The following is a 25,919-nucleotide window of genomic DNA, read 5'->3' as shown; positions in this document are numbered from 1 at the left end:
TGAATTAAAAAACACAAAAAACCTCCTTTAAAATTTTGCCATCATATTTTCCCAAGTTTGACACCTTTAACATTATTGTCACAATATTTTTGGATTTTCTCCACCAGTGTCCCTTCTTTTCGTTGTACACTTTTGACATCTAATTTTACGGGTTGTCGACTTTCTCCCCTATTTATAGTGATTTACAATTTAAGCACATATCTTTTAAAGTTAGCCGATTTTTTCCATATTACCTCAAAAGCGGCGTAGCCGCTGGTTTTTTACTAGTTAATATTATATTTTCCACGTTATTTTTCTAACATTCTCTTTTTGTAATTTTGTGAAAAACAAGGAACATTTCTATAATTTAGTGAAACACATGGACCATTTATGTAAATTTTCTAATAGACAGGGACCATATCTATAATTATATGAAACATAAGAGCCATTTTTGTAGGAAAGGACCATTTATGTAATTTTTTAAACATATGGACCATACCTGTAAAAATAATTATGTACAGAGACCTATTCTGTAAATTATAGGGACCATTTTATAATTTGTTTTACATGTAGGGTCCATTTTGTAAGTTAGAGAGACTATTTTTGCAGAGAATTCTTTTGGCAGGAACAATTTGGATGAATCGAATCCCTTGGGAATTGCAAGCTTATGGCTTTTCGGTAAAATAGTTTACTTGTATAATTTAATTTTATAATGAAAAAGAAATTCTAGTATTTAGAATGAACTTCAAATTTGAATTAGTTATTTAGACCTCATTCCTTCTAACGTGTAACAAAATTGCACTTACATCTTTATTTATCCATATCTCATTACTTGCTTTTACAAAACACACCATAATTATATATTTTTTTTTTAAATATATTCATACAAATGATCATCAATTTGCAAGCAAAACGCAAATGAAAATTAGCTTACAAAGTTAATGTATTGAATCCAACTTCCATATCTTGATTGTGCCATCATCACTTGCAGAAGCAAGAACCCTGTTTTCCTGCAAATTAAGATTTTTAAAACAATTTACATATTTTGTTACCCATTTACATCGTTATTTTATTTTATTAAAAAAATAATAAAAACTTACCACAGGGCTCCATCTAACCGAATTTATGTCCATGTCATGAGCCTTTTCTTTCTTGTAAAGCAATTTATATGAAGGTCCATCAACCTACATAATAACCATATTGTCACGTAACAAAAGTTTTTAGAAAAAATCTTTTTAAAAAATTAGAATCACATTCGTGATTTTTTTAATATGTGAAAACAGTAAGATTTGGCTACCGAATGATCTTCAGACTCAACAAATAAACAAATAGCATCATCGGCTGCTCCAGTTGCTATTATACCTTCCCTATAAACATTTTTATATATTATTAAATGTGTATCAAGATTATTATAAATTCCTACATTTATTAAACTTACATAATAAAGATATAACTTATGCTAACCTTGACCAATGGACTGAAAATATTGTTCGTTCATGATAACCAGATAAAGTGCAAAGATGTCTCCTACAAAAACAAATAGAAACACTTGTATAGTTGTATTCTAGTATTCTTTTGTATTTATTATTATTAATTTTAAGTAATATACTCACCAAGATGCATTGTCATCACCCGATTGTAATCTTGAAATGTCCACACCCCATACTTTAATGGTAAGATCATCGCTGCAAATTTAACACAAATGAATCGAGTTATTCCCAAATTTATTAATTTTTAAAAACCAAAAAGTGTTGTTTCTCTTTTACTTAATGGAGTTAATGAGAAAATGTCATTCCTTTCGACTTAATACAGAAAGAACAACTTAATACCTGCATGTAACCATTTTGTCTCCAGTGTTGTTAAAAGCTAAAGCCCAAACTGTAGATGAGTGTCCACTGTAGTCATTACAATAAAAATTTATTGAGTGATTGAGTTGCAATAAAAGCAGATAATAACTATAAAAAAAAATGGTTAAAAAAAAGATGTTCATCTATCATCTTACCTGTTAGATTCACCTAAAGTTTGAACACATCGCCAATCATCACTATCACCATCCTCCGCCCAAATCTTTATTTGTTACATATTGATATTATCAGTAAAGGAAAGGAAGTAAATTGCTATGGAAAGATGTGAATTACCTTTATGGTGTTATCGTAGCTACAAGAGAATAAAACATCCACAGTTGGATGCCATTGGACCATTTTAACATCTTGTGTATGTCCTTGAAGAACAGAGACACAATCAAACTCATCCCCTGGTAAAACTTCCCATATCCAAACACATTTATCTCTGCTACAAGTTGCAAGAAGTGAACCAGATGCATTCCATGAAACACTTTTAACTTCATTTTCATGACCCTGTAGTACATGGAGAACTTACTTCAAATGGCAAAAAAAGTGCTTAAATGATGTAAAAGATTGTATCAAGAATCAGGAAATAGATAAGATACCTCTAAGGTGGATACACAATCAAAATCGTCCTCATTCTGTTCCAGAATAGCAGTGGTCGCATCAAAACTTGCAGTTGCTAGCTTTTTACCAGATGGTGACCAGGCACATGATCTAACTGTTCGAGTATGAGTCTCTTCTAACACTGCCTGAACAAGGTGAAAATTTTTCAAGCTAAAAAGGTGGATAATGGTGCATCTTGCATTTAAAAACAAGGTTTTGCATACAGAACAGTAGGTGTTTAGTATAAAAGAATCCAAATCAATCTTGTATTTACAAAATCATGTTCCAATTTCATGTCAATAGCGAAGCTGAGAGCTGAAAAGTAAGACCTATTTCTCCTAAACCTGAAAAAAGAAATGAGCAATACAAAAACTAACCTTGCAATCGAATGACGTGGAGGATGGGGTTCGTTGTTGCCAGATTCGAACAGTCTTATCGCCGCCGCATGAAGCGAGCATGGCAGCGGCGGTGCCAGTGGCCGGATTCCAAGCGAGACCCCATACCCTATCGGTGTGACCTTCTAGTCTTTGAACTTCTCTAAGTTGTAATCCTTCTTCTTCGAGTAAAGTCATAGTCGAATGCCGGAAAAACGGTGATTGCAGTTGACGGTAGATGATTGGAGGTGTTATGTGGAAGCGGAAGAAACGGCGATCGGTGGTTTTGGTGAGCGCCGGAGACAGCAGGAGTGTGGTCAACCCGTGACTTTCTGTCGCTAAACTTTGATTTTGTAAAACCAAACAAACTATAGTTTTATAAAAATAAGTTTCGTTTAATAATTTCTATAAATTTCGTTTAGATAGTTAAAACAATTATTGATTTTTTCAATAGTTAAAATCATTATGATCATTTTATATTAAAAGTTGATTAAAAGAGACAGGCTCTTAAATTTAAAGATTAAACATGAAAAATTTAACGATCAATTTAGTAACATAATACAGTATTGTTCTTTGTTTTATGATGTTACTCTAAAAAAATTAAAATAAGCATTAATATACTACTAATAAAATTGTAAAACATCAACAATTTAGAAAATAATGGCAATGTTTGATATCATAAATCGCAATAAATACAATGTAACCCAATTACTTCAAATAAAATGGATTATGAATATCGGGCTCTTCTTTGTCAAAGGGGGCTTTTATTTGATTATACCCTTAAATGGTTATTGTAAAAATAAACTTTCTTAATTATAAACGAATTGTAAACAATGAATAATAGATGAGTGTGCGTAGGACAATTTATAATTGGGTTTATTAATGATGAAAGTAGGTTGTGTTTTTCTGTATATATAAAAATTCCCGACAAAAGTTAATGAAACAAAGGCACCGGTAAAGTTTCAACTTAAGAAGATTCTTTGTATGGGATTTGCTGTGGGAAATTGCAGCATGGAAGAGAAACAGATCTTCAAGAATGTTCAAATGAGTGTCAATTTGTTATGAACTCACTTAATTTAATGAGTAACCACAACAAGAACAACACAATATAAAGAACAGAATGCAATTCCTTAACTATTACTCAACAGAATCAAGAACAAAATGATAGGTTCGCTGATTCGAGATAGCCACTCTCCTAAAAGGAAATAATTTCAGGTTAACAGAAAAGATCGATGTCTCACTTCCTAACCCACTACCCTCTTATACTATCAGTCATAACAACTAAATAATATAAAATACCCATAATGCCCCTGCACCAACAAGATGCTCTTTATTTGATGATTACCCCAAACTACCCTTTCTCTAAAATAAGATGACCAGAGTGGGTGCATAACACAATTACATATCTTTTATATTTAATATCTAAATGTTGTTATTCTTATAATATACCTTGTACAGATTTTGAAAAACACATGATAAGACAGATAGCTAAAACTTATTTAGTTTATGGGTTTAATATCTAAATTTATAAATAAATATTTTAAGAGAAAGGGACAAATCAGATTAATTCTATTTATCATCTTTCAACATGTAATCAAAAATTAGCAATTTGACCAAAATAATCATGGTTTTCGTAGAGGACATCTGCAAAAAAGTCAAAATGGTCCGTTTTCACAAATGATTTACTAAAATCTTTGCCATCTAGAAAAAAAAATCAATTTTGTTTTCACCGATGACAATCTGCAAAAATCTAAGTTTATCAACTCTTTTGAAAAAAATCACCTTTTCTAATGCAAATGAAAGTTTAATATTATAGTTTTGATATGTAAAAATAACAAAAAAAAAATGAAATTCTCAACTCTTCAAAATCCTTTTGAAAAATTGTGAGAAGTCCATGTTTTGTTATTTTATAGATTAAAACTACAATATTAAACTTAATTTTGTTGTATAAATAGTTTTTTAAGGACTTCTAACACACAAACTTTTAAAATATGCCTTGTTTATTTTAATTTTTGCATATAAACTTAGATTCCCACATATGCCATTTGTAAAAATCACGACTCTTTTGGTCAAAAAAAGAGTCAAATTGCTAATTTTCGATTAACTCATGTAAAATAGTAAATGAGATTAGCCAAATTTGCCTCTTTCTTTTATTATAAATCATGCATCAAATAGAAACTAGGACAACTAAACATACATCTAATTGTGCAAACATGAAAGAAAAAAAAAATCCCTAAATATGATTATACTTATACCGAATAGCTAACAAATTAGTGTGTTCAGGATTTTGATTAAGATTCCTACAAGCAAAAAAACAATCATGATCATTTTCGTATCAAGATCGTAGGATCAGATGTCATAAATTGATCCCATCCATTTTCCTTTGTGTTTAAAATGTATTACGATAATGTTTTTCATAACACTAGAAAATTAATGTCACATACAAGTTCATACATCCAACTCATATCCTTAATAATCTGTCCTTTAACTCGAAATCAAGCCTAAAAAGTTTGTCCATTGAGCTCAAAACCGAGCATTGGTGATCACATGAAGCCATATATAGAGCTTCATCAACAATGAGAAGCTAAAGTTATAATTTATAGTTTTAATCGCCACCAAAACAATGAACATCCAACATTATACACCATAACAAAAACAAAAGCTAAACGATCTTCACAATATAAACGTTCTTTTCTTCATCTATTAAATTTAATCAGACTTATCAATCTCTTTAAATCTCCTATCCCATTCCTGAGTGTCATAGTCTTGCTCAAATATGTCTCTTTCTGTCGTGTACACAATCCGATCCTTCCCAATCACCGTCCTCTCAGACATGTCCCGAGCACTCAGAATCTGTATCATATACAATTAATTAATTAATTAATTAATTAACTAATTAATTAATTAATTAATTAATTATTATTACCTTTCGTCTGAGGGAGACATCTGGCAATTCAAGTGCTCGAGCACGCAGCTCCCTGGCTCGGTTTCTTTTCTCTATTTCAGCATTTGTTTTTTGAGTGATAAACCATCGCACCAATGGAATAGCAAAAAAGGAGGCAGCATAAATCTGTCAAATCAATATATTATATTAAATATAAATATAAATATGTGATCAATTTTTATTTTAATAAAATAATTTTTAGGAGGGTTACAGTTACACACACCTGGAGAAGAGGAAATATTTCAGAGACAAATGAAATGAATCCGCTTGGTGTAACCGTCATATTCCTTCAAATATATTTTCACAAAACAAATTATAAAATTAAAAAAAGGAGAAATTACGGATTTAGAGAATACATAATAATATACATTTATTAAAAAATTACTTACTTCAACATTGTGCCAAGAACAATCACTCCAAACAAATTAAACGCTCCCAAACCAGCAACCATTGCCCTCTCTGCATTGCTTATTTTACTGCATCATCACCACCATGTAACACGTATGTCAAAACATTAATTCCATTTTGCAAACAAATATATATAATTAATTTTTTTTTTTTTTTTAAAAAAAAAGACCTGAAATCCCATTTTTTTTCCTTAAAGAACTTATCAACCCCTCCCACAAATTCATTCCATTTTCTCCCCACGTATTCCTTCCTACCACCTGTTCTTTGAAGCGATGGAAACCGATACAAGATGTTCCCCTACACAGTTATATCTTTTTTATTATTATTATTATTTATTTTTTTCAAAAACACCTTAAAATCTTGAAATTTTGTGCATACCTGTTCATCGACTTCTGGTTGACCATCGAAACGCAGAAGAACAGGTAAAATGTATGAGTCATCATCCTGTAGTAAATGTAAAAGTAAAACACAATTCAAGTCTTTTATTATATATATAATTGTGTCCTACATTTATAATTTTGTTTTTATTTAAAAAAAATGTAATATATGTCGAAAGGAATGTCTTACAGTTTTATCTGCATTTTCCACATCAAGATATGGAGCAAGTTCCTCTGCTGTAACAACACCACCATTTGATGCAATGTACTGACCAATCTGCATTAGTGGGAAATATATAATATTATCAGACTACCCACATATAAAGAAAGAAAAAAAAAAAAGAATATAAATTTAAAATACAGAAGAGAAATATGAACCTTATAGTGCATATGATCATTAAAACATTAGATATTCCTTTAGAATTATCATTTCTAAATATCTGTCATTGTCATTGCACTAAATATCATAGAATCTCACATAACAATAAGGTGGTTTTTCTTTTTTATTTAATGCAGAAAAAACAACTTAATTAAGAAAGTCATGCAAAAGAGGCATTCCCCATTAAGTCCTAACTCTTTTTTCTCATATACTTTTTAAACATCATTTATCAGGATTAGCATAAGCTATCTATTAACTATTAAGACAGATGATGAGAAGCAACAAGGAAAGATGATTTTTAATTTTCATAAAGGGCATATGATATACAGACATATCAAGACAAAACATTGAAAGTAACTACGGACCACTGAACTAGTGCTCAATTATTACCAACTTCCACCTCTCTTCTTCAATACCTTCATTTGGATCACCATCACCAAACACAAATGAAAACACCTACAAAACATATATATAAAATCATTCTCCATATCACAAAACAATAAAATTATCAAATGACAAAAATTACTAATATTCAGCTTACAGATTCAATGAAATTCATTCCATTATCTTCTTTGCGTACCCTTCGCCTCCTATAGTAATATGGATCCCAATACCTACACAACAAGTTCAACAGGTAAAGAAAAAGTGTCATGTTATGAAAAAAGAAATTGGGAACAAAAGATTACCAAAACAAATCCGCTGGATTAAGATAGAAAGAGAATCCTGAATCAAAAGATCTTCCTCTGCGTCTTCCTCCTCGATTATCTTCTTCACTGTCATTATCAGTAATATATCCAAACTGTTTCAGTTATGATCAAACATTTGATCTAACTCATCAAGGACAAAAAAGAAGGAAGAACAAAGTACCTACTACTTGTTAGAATAGCAATGATTGTTGTATAAACAATAACAATGGAAGCAATTAGAGCTGTTCCAAAAGTAACCCTGATCAAGTATTCAGCACCAGACTGCAAAAACACATTTGGATTGAAATTGTAAGTTTTGGGCATCATGTAAATCCCTAAATAACATTTTAGGAGTTTGGGACTATACCTTTGTCTTCTCAATTAAAGGTTCAAATTTTATTCGAAGTGACTTGGCTGCAAGGTTTGAACGATAATCTTTTGGAAACACATAAAGAACATCACCTTCGTCTGAAACCTGTTGAAATCATCTTTATGAAACACATATAATGCAATTAAATTATACAAAATTGCATAACATCAACATATCATAAGTGACCAAAAAACTCTACCTCCAAGAAGCCATTAGTATCAGCAGCTAGGGCTTGTAAAGCCCTTTGAGCTTCAGTCAACTTAATCCCAGCCTTACTTGCCACATCACCAACTGTCACCCTTCTTCCACACTTATCCACAGCGTCCATCGTCCGCTTCCTCACATCCGCCGGCAACTTATCGCTCTCAATTATCTTCCCAGGCCTAATCCTCGCCGTTGGTTCCACCGAAGGAACATTAAAACTGGACCTTATTTCCGACACAAAACTTCTTCTGTTACTACTCTGCTGTCTCTCAAATCTCAATAATTCCCTATGAAAAACATCATTATGTGTCCTAAAAGAGTAGTGGAATTGACAGGAGGGTCTAAGGGAAAAAACTGATGAGGGTTTTGAGTGGGATTTAGGTGTTATCGTGAAGCAAGTGGATATCGACGCCATTTATTGATTTATTGGATGATTATGGTAACGATTATTAGGTTTTCCCCATGGAAAACAGATGTGAATTTGAAGGTGCGAATCTTTGTTCTTGGTTAGTTTGAATGTGTGTTGTTTGGACGAAGAGGGCTGAAGGTTCAACGAGTTTGCAGATAGGATTCTGGAGGAAGGCAGGAAGCAGCCGAGGCCTTGTGTTAATGATGTTCCAATTTTACCCCTTGAGGAATTTATATTTTCAGATATACGTGTATATATATTTATATAAAATGTTGTTAATATCACATATAGTTTTTTAATTTCGCGATCGGAAAATTGGATCATAATGAACTATTTTTCAGGGAATATGACTTATTAACGTAATTAATTTTTCTCTGGGTAACTAATTTCTTTTTTTCACACATCTAAACGAACTTTTTGAAAATGTTCACATACGACCATTATGACTTTACGAATACTTTCAATATCAATAAGGTCGTGTGTACAAAAAAAATAGTTACCCAAATATAAAAAGTAAGAGTAAATTATATTAATGGTCCCTGTGGTTTGAGGGAATTTATGTGTTTGGTCCCAACTTAATTTTTTTTAACTCGGATGATCATTACTGTTTATTTTTGTTGCGGTCTTCCGTCTTACCTAAAAAAATTATTGTGCTCTTATTAATTTATTTTTTAATTAATTTTCTTATTTTTATATTTATATTTTATATATTTAAAAAAAATAACAAAGCCTACATTACTGTATCTCCTCTAATAAACCTAAAACTACATTTGAGAAATTTAATCTGGGTCCCACCGGTCACCGTCCCATCTCCTATCATCCCCAACTTCTATTTCATTTCCATCTTTAGTGGCATTGACATCTTCACCATCCCTTCTTTTTCGATCATTCAACTCCGGCGAACCACCACTACAAAATATGGAAAGGAAATAGAAGTTGTGATGCATTGGGTTGTGGTGGTGAAAAAATTGATGAAGAGACAGTGGGTTGTGGTGTTGTTTCGACGGAGTTGAACGACCGAAAAAAGAAGGGATAGTGATGATGCCGATGTCACTAAAGATGGAAAAGAAATAGAAGTTGAGGAGGATGAGAGATGAGATGGTGACCGGTGGGACAAAGATTAAATCTTTCGAATGTGGTTTCAGGTTTAGGGTGAAGAGATACAAATATGTGGGGTCTATTAATTTTTTTTAAATATATAAAATATAAATACATAAATAAGAAAATTAATAAAGGCATAATAGTCTTTTTAGGTAAGACATGGACCAAGCATGCAACAAAAATAAACAGTACGGACCATCCGAGTTAAAAAATAAGTTAGAAACCAAACACATAAATTTTCCCAAACCACATCGACCATTCGTGTAATTTACTCTTACTTTTTGTTTTGTTCGTATTTGGGTAACTATTTTTTGTACAAATCTAGATAACGAACTTGTTGAAAGTGTTCACATATGACCATTATGATCGGATCTAACCAGCTACAACAGGTCATAATAGTCATATGTGAACACTTCCAAAAAAATCGTTACCTAGATATGTACAAAAAAAAATTAGTTACCAAGATGTTAACAAACCGAAAAGTTAATTACCTTAATAAGTCATATTCCTATCTTACTAAACTAAAATAATTATAAGTTTGAAATAGTTATAAGTTTGAAACTGAAATGTATAGGCATATTCACTAAAACTAGTCATTGGACGTCTTATTTGTTTATGAATATTCGGCAAAAGTAGCTCTAAAACATGTTATTGGTTTTAAAAATATGTAATTAAGTCAATTTATATATATTTTTTTTGTAAACATTACTTAAAGTAGCTTTTGAATTAGAAACTTTTTGTTTTAGCCAAAATTTAAAAGCTCAAATTGTCAAAACATTTTATTTTTTGAGTTTTTTTTTTTTTTAAATCAAAAAGATGGAAGCTTTTAAAAGTACACACCCTTAGTTATATAAAGTTTGAAAGATAGCGATGTTCTAAAACATAAAATATAAACTTTAAACTTAACTACCTAATATAGTCTTACATGACAAATACATATCGACAAATGATGTATTGGTATCATTTTCCAATCTATAAATACACATATTCTTTTCTTATAAAACTCATTTACTGTGTTCGGGAAAGTAAAACACGATATATATATATATATATATATATATATATATATATATATATATATATATATATATATATATATATGTGGATTGACATCTATTGTGCGGACAATGTTATCTATGAGAATGACAAAGAAAATATGTTGTTTGATAATGTGAATGTGTTCAAATCGTCTATGAAGTTATTATAGATTTTTTTATTATACTCATTCTGTCATAATGTTTATTTAGTCGTATTCTGTAAGAATGAAAATAAGTGAAAAACAATGGGTGAGAACAAAAATGAATAAGAATTAGTGATAATGCATGAAAATGACGATAATTGTATAAGGTTGAATGTATTCACATTACTAAACAACATATTCTCTTAGTAATTCTCATAAAATAACATTGATTACACGTCCACACAATAGTTGTCCACCCATATATATATATATATATATATATATATATATATATATATATATATAATCTTAAAAATGGAGTAAAAAAGTTAAAAAATTATGAAGTTGTGAGGCTATATGTCGTTTCATGTTATATGTAATGTTCGGTTTTCGAACTCATTGGATAATTTTGAGGGTAGATTTTGAGTAGAAAGGAAAAAAAATTATGATTTTGCAAAGCATTGTTGAAATAATATATATGAAATTCATTTTTTTAGTGTCTGGAAAGAACTTAAAATTATATTTTAGATACTAAAGACAAAACTAAAAAAGGTGGGATTGGGTCGTTATTCGATTGTGAGTTCCTACCTACAATCTTACGATCTTAGATCTAATCTTGCTACAAAATTGATCATGTTGCGACCCATATCGTTTTTGACTTGCAGCAAAAGATTCCAATCCTAACAGCATTTTATGTATAACAATTTATTTCTAATTTCTTAATTATCATATCATTTTATTTTATTTTGTGTAATAATGATATCACATAACATTTACTTATTGTAAAATGTAAATACAACATTTACTCTGAATAACTTTTACTTTTACTTAGAGGGTAACGCTGAACATGGTACGGTTTAGTACAATTTTTGGTCAAAACCGAGCTGCAAACTGCAAATACGGTTTCCAATCACAAAACTAAATGGCGTGGTTTATTTGGTTTCCAATCACAAAACTAAATGGCGTGGTTTATTTGTGGTGTGGTATTTCGATTGTTTGATGCAGTGTGGTTTCATGCCCTTGCAGTTCAGTTTTTAACCACATGACTTCTATGCAGTTTAGATTCAAACGGCTAAAACCTTGGATGCTATCCAAAAGATAGTTGAGAAATCATTAATATAGATGATGAAATTGATTGGTGTTTTTTGCAACAGGCGATGTGGGACTATTTATAGATTAGAGTTAATCTTGTCTTTGGTTTTTGCTCACCCTGTTGAATTTGAGTTTGAACAAAAGAGACCAAAATATGTTTATTAATTGATCAGGTAGCAAGACATAGTTTTTAAGTACGAATTCCCTTATGCGAAGCAAAACTCTATAAACTGATAAATACTTTTTGGAGTGTTTGAAAAAAAAACTATTATATATGTAAAATGACAACAAAGGCATACTTATATATTTTAACTTTTTTTTTACATATAACAATTTATCTTTAATCATTTATAAATGATCATTTTGACAAATATTTACATAATCATGTATTCCAACTTAAAAACAACCAAACTATTGTTAAAAGAATTACATAAAGTATATTGAAAAAACAAATCGATTATTTCTTTGTGCAATGTGCATCATCTTTAACTAACTGTGAAGGCCAAGTAACAATCTTCCATTGGATCCAAACCATTTCTTTTTACACTCCTCGACCTCTTAGTCGTCATGGGTTATATAATCTGCAATTAACAAAAACTCTTTCATTTAATTAGTAACATACTTTTAAACCCAACTTTTTAATATTCAAACTTCAAGAGTTCAAGTGTTTTATGAATAAAAAACTGATCTTTCATCCAAAACCAAGCCCTTTCATCAACCTGTTATAAGTAGCAATATCAGGTATAAACCCCTTATCCAACATCTCATCCACTATAACCTTCCCCTCTTCCTTTTTTCCTTCCTTTGAATATCCAGATACTAATATGCTATAACTTACCTCATCTACATATACACCTTTCTCATAAGCCAAAACCCTCAATTCATTAGCCTCCACACTTCTTCCTGAACTACACATATCACCAAGAAGACAGTTAAAAGTCACACTATCAGGAACAATAGTGTCTTTATAATTAAGCATCTTATCCATCAATTTAAATGCTGCTTCTGTGTTCTTAACCCTTCTTAAACCTTCAATTAAAATAGTACAAGTGATGGAGCTTGGTGCATTTCCTTTCTCCCATATCTCATCTACTATTAATCTTGCTTTATTAACCTCATTCCTTTGATCACAAAGACTCTCGATTAACCCAAAATAATCAAACTTTTTTGGTAAAACTCCTTTTCTTGAAAAATCCAGGATGAGATCACAAGCCTCATAAACCCTTCCTTCCTTGGTAAGCCCATCGATCAAGATCTCACAAGTTACACTCGATAAACTGCACCCCAATTCAATCATCTCATATGCCATTCCTATTCCTTCTTTCAACTTCTTCTCCCTAAAGAATCCCTTGATCAAAGTGTTAAAAGTCACCACATTTGGAACACAACCCTTGACCCTCATTTCCTTAAACACTTCTAATGCTAACCCGAATTTGGAATTGCGAAAATACCCATTAATCAATATGTTAAAAGTGACCACATCGGGGTTCACTCGATCTTGAATCATTCTCCCATAGAACTCCAAACCCTTTTCGAATTTCCAGTACTTTATGAAACTATGGATCATGATATTGTATATAGCTGTGCTAGGCTTCCCATCTACTAGTTTACGCATTTTATCAAACGCTTGGAGTGCATCGTCAAACCTACCGACGTTACAGTACGCATTGATGGCGAAACGGAAGATGGGTTCGGTACGTGAGCAAGAAAAGATACCGTCGGAGCAAGGGCAGGGATTGGAGACGATGAAATCGAGGAGGGGTGATAGGGAGTCGAGGCGGTGGGTTATGGCAAGGGTGCGGACCATCCATTCATAGGTGGAGTGGTCGTGGCGGAAGGAATCGAGGGTGGCGGCGTGGCGGAAGACGTGGAGGTCGAGGTGAGCAAATTTGGGATGGTGGTGGAGCTGGTTTTTGAGGAAGGAGAGGAGGTCGTTCGGTGTGAGGTTGTTTTTTAGGTGGGTGTTGATGAAATCAGTGAGTTGGGATTGAGTGGTTGAGGTAGATGAGGGAAGAGAGAGGATAGGGAGAGTAGTGAGTGATGTGTCGAGAGGTGGCGGTGGGGGTAGAAGGTTAGCGGTGGTTGACGGTGGTGGAGGACGGCAGAGTGGTGGTGGTCTTGGGAGTTTCTTGAAGGCCATTTCTTCCAAAGTATCGCTTTAAACCGGTTACAAAGGGCTGGAGTAGAGGCGAAAAGAGAAAGATAATGAAGTTGAAAGGCTGCTTTCTAACAAAATTTAACCGTTTATTTTGTAAAACCATTAAGATAGTAATATAGTAGTATTTAAACACAGTAATTATATTAACACCTAGTTCCCAACTTAAATTTAACGAGAGAAAGGAAAGAAAATTAATGGAAATAAGAAGAAAATAAAAGAAATTAGTATTTTCGAGTTTCACTAAAAGAAGGAAGTGGAGGGAAATGGAATGATCATTTTCCCTCCTATCTAACTATCTTTCTTTCTGATTTGGGAGGATTTGGAAAGAAAAAAGAAAATGATTAATTTTCCTTTCACTTCTCTCTAATTCGGGAACACAAAAGAAAATTTTATTTTCCTTTCTTTTCTCTTCTTTTCCCTCATAACTTTCTTTTCTCTTCTTTTCTTTTCTTTTGATAAACTTAGGAACGGAGTGTTAAGAAAAACATAAATATAACAATAAAAATATTGATAATTTTTTCAAGATTTAGACAAGTTTAACCATCAATTTTAAAATAGGCTGCTGCGAAACGATATACTTGATAATTTTACCCGTTTTTGCTCATCCTCCGATCACCCATGGCCGCCAAACGACCGCCGATTCCAGCCAATGTCGCCGCCGCCAATGGAAGCCGTAAATTATCTAGTTCCATCGTGACTTCCATCGCCGGCAAGGACCACGAACAGTCACTGCCGATGAAGACGAGGAGTCACCTCTTCCGTCGTGATTTAGTTGTGGAGAAACAGAAGACCGACGACTTCAGGGACTGCTGTAGTCCATAGTCGAGTCGCCACACTGCCATTTCGGCGAAGACGAGGTTGTCGCCGGTCACGCCACCTCCTTTCACTGTTGCATTTCCGCCCTTTCACGCTTATTACCGTCGTTAGCCGTTGTTGTCGCCTTCTTGTGTCTCTGCCGCCACCAGGCAGGTGGTTGGGTGCATTTTGCAAACAAAATCGCGTGTGTATGTGTATTTCTGTTGTGTGTGTGTGTCGTGGGTGGTTTTGCTTGGCCGGAAAACCGAGAAAAGGCCACCACCACCACCGTGAGGTGGTAGCTGCCACCCTCTACCATTGTCGGCCACCACAAGGGTGTGCTTATCCTATTTTGTGTGGGTTATTTCAAGTTATTGCATTATGTAATTGTAATTAGTGACTAGTATAATCAAAGAAAACTCATAACCACCACCGTGAGGTGGTGGCTGCCGCCACCAGCCGTCGTGTTAGGTGGCAGTGTGCTTTTGCTCGTGATTAGTTTGCTTTTGTGATGCTTGGACATAATTGGACTAGAACCATAACCACCACCGTGAGGTGGTGGTCGCCCATGAACCACTGTTGACCACCATTACCCGAGGTGGTAGTGGGTGGTGCCTGACTTATGAAACCCTAGTGGGCCTAATAAAACCCTAATTGATCTAAAGACTTAGCTTTTGGGCCTAATTGGGTTGTGATTGGGTTGGAAACCCTAATTTTGGGTATATGGATTTTGGATTGTCGGAACTCGCATTTTGGATGACCGGATTGGGATTATGTGTTAAGCCCGTCCACAGTACATGATTAACCCAATAGATTGATGGACTTAATGGATTAAGCCCTTAATGGGTTAAGTAAGAAACACTTAACCCTAATCGTCATTTTATGTGAAAACCCTAATCTTGCTTGGGCCTTAAGTTAGGCCTTCCTATTGGGTTTTAGTGATTGGGCTAATAATGGGTAATCCAAGAACAAGCATATGGACTAGAATAATTTGATGGGCTTTAGGGTAAGGCCTATATAAGGGGTTCGGGCCCAATTTGGAAAATTAGGCCATAGATAGGCCATAACTAGGTTTTGAGGATTATGAGAGGTTGGACCATTGGAATGCCAAATGTTTGGACTGGACTAAATGGTTGGGCCTTAGGGTAAGGCGACAGTTGATGATGTACCGGTAGTACGAGAGTACCCGGACATATTCGCGGAGGATTTACATGGGGTGCCTCCGGAGAGACAGGTTGTTCTACTAGTGAAGGTACAGTGGTAGCACCACAAGGGTTCTGAGTGGGCATGGGAGCCCAATGAGGAGATGAGGGAGCACTACCCGAAGTTGTTTCCAGACACAGCAGACTTCGAGGACGAAGTCTAAGTCAAGTGAGGGAGGATTGTAACGTCTGGTTTCTGGTACATTTTTATTTATAAATTTATTCATTTTTATAAAGCTACTCGATGAGTTGGAAGCCCCTGACTCGTCAAGTAGAATCGAGTCTTGGACGCTGGTTTTCAGCTATCTACTCGACGAGTTGAGAGCCCTCGACTCGGCGGGTAGGTCTGTTAGAGTGAAACCCTAATTTTGGGGTTTTGGCACCCTATTTAAGCATTTTAATCCTCAGCTTTTGGCCTCATTTCTAGCCTCCAAGTCCTAAATCCTAGAGCATTTTGTGAGTGTGTGAGCCATTCTTGAGTGATTTTGTGTGTGTTCTTCAAGCTAGAAGAAGAAGAACGAGCTAGAAGGTTCAAGGAGAAGATTGTAGATCCAAGGATTTCCTTCCATCCTCATCACTTTATGGTAATCAAGTCTCTAACTTGATCATTCTTTCATTAGATCTACTTACTTCCATTTTTATGAGGGTTTTGGTTCAAGAACCTTGGTCTTTGGGATTTGGACGTCCCAAGTGACTTACATTTCAAATCTGGGATCTAGAAGGTGTTCCATGGCATAAAGGTGCAAACTTTATGACCATATATATATATATATATATATATATATATATATATATATATATATATATATATATATATATATATATACCTATGAAAATGAATCTTTACATGTTTTTGAGTTTTTAAAGTTTAAAATGAGTTTTTTCATCATTGTTTCTATTTTTTCAACCAGGGGTGACCATTTTCATAGGCTATAAAAGGGGGGAAAATACTAAAACTAAATGGAAAAATGTAAATTGTCGGTAATATTGGTATTTTTATAGCCTGCAAAAATGGTAATTTTGCGAGTGGTACATGCCAAAATAGCCAATTATGGTATTTTGCAGACCATTTTTTGTTAAATTTGCAGTTTGTATACACCTTCGAAAATACCATAAATAGGTATTTCACAAGCTACTTTTGATGTTTTTACATGTGTGGCTAGGGAAAATACTATAAATGTATTTTTATCTAGTTAATCAATATTGCATACCACTTTTGCCTAGCATGGCTAGAGAAAGGAAAATCTCTATGACAATCTCCTATCACATACTTACGTCCAATCCAATAGTCATATGTCGGCAAGAAGAAAAAACAATTTTTATGAAAATCTCTGTGAGAATCTCCGATCACATAGTCACATATCGGAAAGAAAGTACAATCTTGTGAAGATCTTTGATCACATAGTATCATTTAAGCGGAAAAAATTTGAAATGCTGATTAATTATCAGATTTTACAGGTAGAACGACGAATTGAAGAGAGGTGGTGCTCTTTTTGACGAGGAAAAAACTAGATGTTGGATAGGGTTCCGGTTTTATAGGGAGAAGGCGGATGATTGAGAGGTTGTGGTCTTTTCGGCAAGAGAAGTTGGATGTCCGACCAATATTGACGAACATGGGAGACGGTAAGGTGGTGCGAGGAAAGAGATGAGATCAAGATAAAAGTGTGGGGTGGTGAATCTTTTAGATTATAGTAAATTATTACATAATAATAACATAATTATAGACAAACGATAAAAAAAAATGTTATATAAATATATATAAATAGATAAGAGTAAAACTTTCATTTAACGTAGGTTGGGGACCAAAGACGCAATAACAACATATCATAGAGTGGTTTGAGTTAAAAAAAAAATTAACGGCCAAACATATAAATTATGTCAAACCATGGGGACCATTCATGTAATTTACTAAAAAAATTTATTAGTCAATATTTAGGCTTTAAGGGGTTAGGGGTTTAGTTATTGAAAAATGCATTTGGTATCCCAAAAGATTGAACAATGCAAAATCAAAAGTTACTCATTGTTACATATATTGTTTTCCTGTCATCCTGATTTTGCATGAACCTAGGGGAGGTTCTATGTGGGTGTTAGTAGTGGCACCGACAACATCTGATTTTTCCCGACGTATGTAAAGAATTTCGAAAATTTTTAATATTTTTTCTATTATCATGAAACTACTAAAGTTTCTCATGACACCTCTACTATAAAATCTTGCGTTTGTCACTACACGAATCCACGTTTTACAATCTTTTTTCATCATAAACTTAACAACAATCTTGCGTTTGTCACTACACGAATCCACGTTTTACAATCAGTGTTTCCGTTTAAAACTTTACAATCTTTTTTTCATCATAAACTTAACAACAAACAAAAGCAAACACCTTTATCTCTCTATTGTAATTACAGTTATGCCCATGTGTTCTAACATTCTCGTTAAATTTTTAACAATAGGCATCCAATTAATTCGCGAATAGTACCCAACAGTTTTTTAACATAATTTTTTTTATATTGTACAACCCTCCAAAAAATAAGTTGTTGCCGATGACAAAAAATTGTTCCAATCAATTATTCACGTTTTAAATCGTGCACTTAAGATTCTTCCCGGTCGTTGAAAGTTTACGATATTTTATCACTATCAAAACCTAACAAGATTCAGGTATGCTTTCTAAACCTGGCTTCCATCTTCCATCAACGATCTCCATCAAGCTTCCATTTTTTCCGATCTGCGAAACCAAATCACCCACAGCAACAGAAACACCTCCCTTTTTCAACATCATCTCCAGCTCCTGCTTAGTTATCACCAGCTTAATCCTCACTGTGGTTCTCGGGTTCTTGATGGATTCCGGCAAAGCTACATGAGGAAGTGGAAGCAGATAATATATATGACCGGCGACCATATCATCTTGGTGGTCGAGATGTCTAACAACCGGAGATACGTCGGAGATTGCATGGTCTGCATGTTGTGCTAAGACCTGATGGACTTTGATGGGTGATTTGTATTCAAGAACTTCACCATTTGTTTTGATTACCTTGATGGTCATCTTGTTTTGTTGAATTAAGCAGTTTCCCATGTTTTAGAATCTTGTTTAAGTCAAGTTTAATTTAGATTCATTAGGTCAATTTATAGGCCAGGAGAGAATGCGCATAGAGTTTTGATTTATTACAGAAAGCCCTAAATCGCACTTTTTTGAGTTTGGACCCACCTAGTTGGCATGGTGCTAATGTTTGGTATCCATGGAAGAGAGTGATTCGTTTTAATTAAAAGTAATTAGGTTACAATAAACTATTAAAATTAAGTCAATCAAGCGAACCCGTCAATATCTACAATTTAATCTTTATTCAAAATGACAAAAATCTTTAATTTCCATTTATTTGATGTCAAAACATATAAACTTAATTTTGAGTTAGTTAACTAAAAGTTCAATATTTTTGATATTTTAGAACATGCATGCATGGGGCGAAGATGGTGGAATTTTCTGGTGGCGAGGGGTGACGATAGGGATGAAGGCGGTGGTTCAGCCATTGTTGTGACAAGGTGTTCATCATCACAACGAAAAGAGTAGTCAAACTTAGTGATGATGTCGTTAGAATACAATATAAATTTGTGAGTCAACGGACGATTTAATGATTTTATAAGGTTTAAATTTGGAAACTAATTATAACATTACAAACAGACCAATGCAAATTAATTAACTAGTCACTAAAAAATGGGAAGTTGTATTTAACTTTTATCCAATGTAATCACAAATGAATAACACGTTACCTCACGATCGAAAGTTGGTTTTATCTGTAAGATACACTCAAGATCGATCACAAAAACTTTCCCCCAAGGCCAAGTGGTTGACCACTATTACGTATGACTTAATTTGTTCCTTTCACACTTACCAATCATATTCGCATAATCTTGACTATCGTTACAGTTTCCTATTGCCTAAGGAGGTTCATTCATATCCCATGCATGTAAGGATGTGAAGTGATGAAAGGGTATATATGAATACCTCCATTCATGAAATCATAACTTATAAACTAAAAGCATAGATAGAAATTGCAATAGCAGTTAACTGAAAAATCTTAATTATCAACTTAATTATAATATGCTTTCTTGATCACTATTTTCTAAAAATCAAAGATACCAATACATCAAATAACCATTACTTTAGAAAAAGAAATGATGCTATTTCCACATATGCATATATATAAACAACATGGATGGGGTTTGTGGGTTCACCATTTTAGATAATGGGGGTAGCAAATTAAAGCTCAATGCCGAAATTTAAATTATGTTCAATTTGAAATTTAATATTTATTTACTTTTTAAAGATATTTTTGGGTGGTGGACATGAGAAGATTATTGAAAATTAATATTCTATTAAGAAGTGATTTAAATGCCAATAAGAATAAGATTTTTGAATATTTTTCATTTTATTCAAAGAACATAATCGTAACAATTTTTTATTTGTTTTTAACCAATGATTCGAACATGTTGAGTAGTCAGTCGAACTAGTAATAAGGATCGGGTTCGTCGAGTAAATTTTTTTTTTTGTCTAATTTTTAAATTTAGTTTTAAATAGTTAATGTACTAAAGTAAAATTAAACTACTAGAAAAAAGTAAAAATCCAAACGTCAGTTCACTAGGAAATTTATTGGAAACGACTGATACCAACATATTTTTTTCGATGGAAAAAAATTCGAAAGAAAATAAGGAGTGGTTAAATAAATCTGACGGATCCTTTGACATTTTCCTGATATAAAGGTAATTAAAATGCAGTTCTGGCAAAATCTTTTAAGTGATACTTTCGACATAATTCCGATGAATGGTAGATTTAGGTGTCATTTGTTTTTTCGAAGCGAAAACGTTTAAAGTCTGCGGGCCATCTCTGCAACCCTCTGTAGCAGAAGAGGGAGACCAAGTCTTCTGAAAAAAAAAAAAAAAACAGATGCGAAGGATCAAGTGTTGCGTGTGTGCTGTGCGACACAACAATAAGTTGTCAAAAGTGGTTTTTTAGAAAAAAAAAAAAACAAACAACACCTTAGTTTACCACTTCTATCCATCAGAAAGCCAAACCCTAAATTCAATTTCTCATTCATCTTCCTCTGCATCTCAATCTTCATTTACCACTTCTACCCATCAGAAAGCAAAACCCTAACCCCGGCACCATCACTACAACCACCACCGCCACCGATCCTCACAGGAACCGGATTGTCAGATTCATCCAATACAAGAAAGCGGTAGACCACAAGGCGTATCTCGAGCATAACGTCAATAAAGTATTATACAACTCTTGTTCTTAGGAATGTATCAACAGAAATAACCTTGCTTCTAAATTCCCTACGGATTTCAGAGTCGTGTCTATCGATGATGACATTGTTGATTTGGTTATTAGGAAGTTTGAGGCACTGTAGATAGTGAAAGATGTTAGGGTTGATTCGAGTTACCATTTAAGGAACTTGATTAGTGGAATGAAGAAGAAAAGGTATGAGCGAGTTGAGGCGTTTGTAGATGGGAGGAAGGAAACTGGGAAGATCTTCACGTCAATGTCGTTTACTGATGGTGAAGTATCATTTCCTTTGATGGGCTCCATGACTTTCTCTTTAAGTTGGCTTCTAACATTTTATTTCTCTTTCACAACTTCAGGAATGCAAAAATTGGACGAATGAGAATTTACTAAATGATAATCTTGGACATGGAACATTTGTTGCTGGAGTGATTGCTAGTGAAAACACAGAATACTTAGGTTTTGCACCAAATGCAGAGACTTATGATTTCCGTGTGTTTACAGATGCACAGGTAACACACACACATACACTACAGTTCCTCATTATTTCTATCATCAAAACTATGTTAAGAGTCATAAATTTCTATTCAGCTTACTATTGGTTTCATACACATCTTGGTTTCTTGATGTATTCAACTATGCAATCGCAACCAACAGGGATGTCTTAAATTTGAGCATTGGTGGCCCTGATAACATGGATCTTCCATTTGTAGAGAAAGTTTAGAAATTAACATCAACATTATAATGGTGTCTGCAACTAGCAATGATGGACCATATTATGACACTTTAAACAACTTTGCTGATAAAAGTGATGTTATTGGTGTTGGTGGTATAGATTATAGTTCCAACATTACTTCATTTTCATCATGTGGCATGAGCACTTGGGAGATCCCTCATGGGTAATATTAACCTAGTTGGGGGAAGAAGAAGACCATTCGTGTAATATAGGCCTTAGAGAGTTGTTCAGAAAAGGTCCTTTAGGATAAATTGACAAAAAATACCCTCATGTGCAAGGCACATGGGGGCAAGTTAACGTTGGTATATATAGACATCCAACTCGGGGACTATTCACGTGCAACTTAACATCTGTAGGTACCATCTTAGGGAAAAAAGTACCGTAGGGACTACTTTAGGGAAAAAAACAAAACATTAAGGACCATTCGTGTAATTTAGCCTAAACATATATATGCTAACAATTTTTTACAATGTTCTTTGTGATTTTCAACATTAAAATTGACAGAAACATTAGACTATTTTAGGGGGAGGGAGAGAGATTATTATGTCCAAATTTTGTTAGTAAAATACATATCAAAATCTATTTGGAGGACGTTTAGATATTGTTGCAAGGGAAGAAAATCGGACTAGGTTGGCAAGACATCTTAGATATTTTTGCGAGAAAGACTTATATCGATCCCATTTTTGTTAGTTCATTTAAGACTCATTTTCCCATCAATAAACAAACTAATAATAATAGACTCAACAAATTTCTAAGGCATTGGGTTGTTATTCATTTTCAAACTACTAGACATAGATGCTTTAGTTATCAAAAGTAGAATCTAGGGATGTTATTCGGGCCAAAACCGAACCGAACCGACCCGAACCCGAATAACCCGAGAACCGAATAAGGGTATTTGTATGAACCGAAAACCGAACCAAATAAGCAATACGGGGTCGGTTCGGTTCGGGTTTTATTCGGTTCGGTTCGGTTCCTACTCGAATAACTCAAATAACATGTACAAGATGATTAATACCCTATTATTATTGTATAACCCGAATAACCCAAATAACCCAATTAACATTTACAATGTGATTATAACTATTGTATTTTGTATGACTTTTGTATTTTATGATTTCATAACAAATCTTTTAAAGAAACAAATTTGTTAATTAAAAATAATACAAAGTATATATAATTGTTCCAAAGGTGCAAAAAAAGTTAGAATTTGTGTACTAAGAATATAAACACGGATAACATGGATTAACTATTCTTGATTAAAATGAAAAATACAAACACCAAAATCTTAAGATATAGTTATTCGGGAATCTAAACATTAAGTTTTTAACCATATCCAAAATCTTTAAAACACCCACAACATCCAAAAATCTAAACATTAAGTTTTTAACCATATCCAAAATAACATTTTTCAAATACGAATTAACTATTCGGGAATATTAATTGGTTGTTTTTCCTTTCCATCTCTATTGTTTATCACATCTTCTAAAGATTTCGCGACCTCATCGTCTTTCAAAATGTCATCAATGTTGTCCACAATTGGCTTTCTTGATTTCCTTACCCAATCTTGGGTGCAAACCAAAGCATCTACTATATTTGCAAACAAATTTGTTCGATATTGATCCAATATCCGTCCGCTTGTACTAAACGCCGCCTCTGACGTCATAGTAGAGATTTGCAGTCCCAAAATATCTATCAACATAAACATAGAAAATGTTAAAATATAATTTTTTTTAAAAAGTATACAAATAATAAAGTTATACCTTTCGCCATACGTGATACAATAGGGTAGCGAGATGCATTGTGTTTCCACCAAAGTAGAATATCAAAATCTTTATTGTATTTAACTAACTGTTCGTTTAGGTATCGTGTCAACTCCGTTTCCATTGATGTTGATGGGTAATCAGTTTGCACTATTAAATCACCCATGAAGTCATTTTCGTCATCAATCACAACTACATCTTCATGACCATGTGTTTGATTTTTTGTAGAAATTAAAAAAATTCTCAAATCTTTGTTGAAGACCCCGTATTAAGGCCTTAGCCTTCAAAATGACTTCCGAGTTGAGCATGGGATCTTTTTGTGTATTCTTCAACTTAATCAACTTCTCAAAGGCTTGTTAAAGAAAATCAAACTTGAACCGTGGATCTAATATGACCGCAAAATACAAAAAATCGTTTAATTTTTCAAGATCGCCCCAATACTTATCGTATTTGTCAATCATGTCCTTCCCGATCAAACAAAATTGGGGACTAGCCGCCAATTCCTTAATGTGTTTGTACACATCACATATTTCTCCAAAAAACGATGTGCCATCGGTTTTGTTGACGTCGATACTATGTCGGTTTTCACTTTGAATTTCTCGAGAAATCCAACCATAGCTCTACAAATGTTGAAATCTTCTTTTGAGGGGGTCAAAACATCTCGAACATATGTACGATCTATTATAATAAATTAAATGTTAGTATTTTTTTTCAAAAAAAAAACAGCTTTTCTACACCATGTTTAGAGGCCTATATCTCACTGAATATGTAACCAAATATGCATTTAAATAGTCTAAACTGTAGTTTAAATTGTGAACTATAAGCTGGAAAAAAATTGGGCTAATCCGACAAATAACGAAGACGTTATGACAGTTCAAAGTTGGCTAAAAAATTCCAAACATGCTGAAACAAATAAACTCAACTTTAATACCCTATGTTTAGAGGCCTGTATCTCACTGAATATATAACCAAATAATGCATTTAAATAGTCTAAACTGTAGTTTAAATTGTGAACTATAAGCTGGAAAAAAATTGGGCTAATCCGACAAATAACGAAGACGTTATGACAGTTCAAAGTTGGCTAAAAAATTCCAAACATGCTGAAACAAATAAACTCAGCTTTACTACACCATGTTTAGAGGTCTGTATCTCACTGAATATATAACCAAATAATGCATTTAAATAGTCTAAACTGTAGTTTAAATTGTGAACTACAAGCTGGAAAAAAAATTGGGCTAATTCGACAAATAACGAAGACGTTATGACATTTCAAAGTTGACTAAAAAATTCTAAACATGCTGAAACAAATAAACTCAGCTTTAATACCCTATGTTTAGAGGCATGTATCTCACTGAATATATAACCAAATAACGCATTTAAATAGTGTAAACTGTAGTTTAAATTGTGAACTATAAGCTGGAAAAAAAATTGGGCTAATCCGATAAATAACAAAGACGTTATGACAGTTCAAAGTTGGCTAAAAAATTCCAAACATGCTGAAATTTAAAAAAAAAAACAATGGAATGGAATATGAAATTACCTTTGACTTCAAACATGCCAAAAACATTCTCCAGCTCCACCGCAATCTTCAATAAATCATATGTGGAGTTCCATCGGGTTGGGCTATCATTACACAAAATTTCTTGGATTCCACATTTAGTTCTTTCATGCATTCTTTGAACCTTTGAATCCGTTGTGTAGAATTCCTAATGTATTTAATGGCCTTTTGCATGCACTTGATACTAGATTGGTGTTGATCAAACACATCCCTAACAATAAGGTTAAGGATGTGGGCCATACACCTTACGTGTAATTGTTTCCCCCCCCCCCCCCATCATACAAGTTTGGTAGTTTTTTTCTTTAGAATTTTGATTGCTTTATCATTCGAACTAGCATTTTCTACGGTTATGGTCATTACGTTAGTGATACCCCACTCTTGAAGACAAGTCAACAACGTGCGCCCAATGTCTTCTCCCTTATGACTATCTAGAGATTTAAAGTTGATAATTCTTTTGTGCATGACTCAATCTTCATCAATA

The 25,919-nt window shown here is 33.4% G+C and overlaps 4 protein-coding genes across 4 annotated transcripts; all 4 read right to left on the bottom strand.

Annotated features, from left to right (window-relative positions):
- Positions 1-815: 815 nt before the first annotated feature.
- Positions 816-3,159, bottom strand: LOC145055170 (protein CIA1-like). Its single transcript, XM_079003466.1, has 10 exons — positions 2,807-3,159; positions 2,429-2,575; positions 2,118-2,336; positions 1,982-2,046; positions 1,809-1,874; positions 1,593-1,664; positions 1,444-1,506; positions 1,277-1,346; positions 1,080-1,163; positions 816-989 (listed from the first exon to the last, which is right to left on the bottom strand). The coding sequence occupies exons 1-10, from the start codon at positions 2,999-3,001 to the stop codon at positions 918-920; spliced, it is 1,053 nt and encodes a 350-aa protein (XP_078859592.1). The 5' UTR covers positions 3,002-3,159; the 3' UTR covers positions 816-917.
- Positions 3,160-5,254: 2,095 nt separating this feature from the next.
- Positions 5,255-8,791, bottom strand: LOC145055169 (Iron-sulfur cluster biosynthesis family protein). Its single transcript, XM_079003464.1, has 13 exons — positions 8,167-8,791; positions 7,965-8,072; positions 7,779-7,879; positions 7,598-7,684; positions 7,453-7,525; positions 7,302-7,367; positions 6,723-6,809; positions 6,534-6,599; positions 6,325-6,452; positions 6,137-6,223; positions 5,971-6,034; positions 5,730-5,873; positions 5,255-5,656 (listed from the first exon to the last, which is right to left on the bottom strand). Exons 1-13 carry the CDS (start codon positions 8,584-8,586, stop codon positions 5,513-5,515), a joined length of 1,575 nt encoding a protein of 524 aa, XP_078859590.1. The 5' UTR covers positions 8,587-8,791; the 3' UTR covers positions 5,255-5,512.
- Positions 8,792-12,286: 3,495 nt separating this feature from the next.
- On the bottom strand, positions 12,287-14,162 carry LOC145055168 (pentatricopeptide (PPR) repeat-containing protein). Its single transcript, XM_079003463.1, has one exon. The coding sequence runs from the start codon at positions 14,091-14,093 to the stop codon at positions 12,645-12,647; it is 1,449 nt and encodes a 482-aa protein (XP_078859589.1). The 5' UTR covers positions 14,094-14,162; the 3' UTR covers positions 12,287-12,644.
- Positions 14,163-18,750: 4,588 nt separating this feature from the next.
- Positions 18,751-19,179, bottom strand: LOC145050951 (uncharacterized). Its single transcript, XM_078999116.1, has one exon. The coding sequence runs from the start codon at positions 19,177-19,179 to the stop codon at positions 18,751-18,753; it is 429 nt and encodes a 142-aa protein (XP_078855242.1).
- Positions 19,180-25,919: the final 6,740 nt, after the last annotated feature.

Source organism: Lactuca serriola, chromosome 5 (assembly GCF_051521515.1).
Source record: "Lactuca serriola cultivar US96UC23 chromosome 5, Lser_US96UC23_V15, whole genome shotgun sequence".
NCBI classification, from domain to species: Eukaryota; Viridiplantae; Streptophyta; class Magnoliopsida; order Asterales; family Asteraceae; genus Lactuca; species Lactuca serriola.
This window is presented reverse-complemented; position numbering and strand designations above follow the sequence as displayed.

Bases quoted from the DNA above. Each gene is read 5' to 3' on its own strand.
- LOC145055170 (XM_079003466.1), bottom strand. From the start codon at position 3,001: ATGACTTTACTCGAAGAAGAAGGATTACAACTTAGAGAAGTTCAAAGA. The intron at 1,507-1,592 runs GTGAGTATATTA...TTGTTTTTGTAG, and splicing joins GGTGATGACAATGCATCTTG to GAGACATCTTTGCACTTTAT. The intron at 1,164-1,276 runs GTAGCCAAATCT...GTTATTATGTAG, and splicing joins TTGAGTCTGAAGATCATTCG to GTTGATGGACCTTCATATAA.
- LOC145055169 (XM_079003464.1), bottom strand. From the start codon at position 8,586: ATGGCGTCGATATCCACTTGCTTCACGATAACACCTAAATCCCACTCA. The intron at 6,600-6,722 runs GTAAGACATTCC...CATTTACTACAG, and splicing joins TGGAAAATGCAGATAAAACT to GATGATGACTCATACATTTT. The intron at 6,224-6,324 runs GTCTTTTTTTTT...GTGATGATGCAG, and splicing joins GAAAAAAAATGGGATTTCAG to TAAAATAAGCAATGCAGAGA.
- LOC145055168 (XM_079003463.1), bottom strand. From the start codon at position 14,093: ATGGCCTTCAAGAAACTCCCAAGACCACCACCACTCTGCCGTCCTCCA.
- LOC145050951 (XM_078999116.1), bottom strand. From the start codon at position 19,179: ATGGGAAACTGCTTAATTCAACAAAACAAGATGACCATCAAGGTAATC.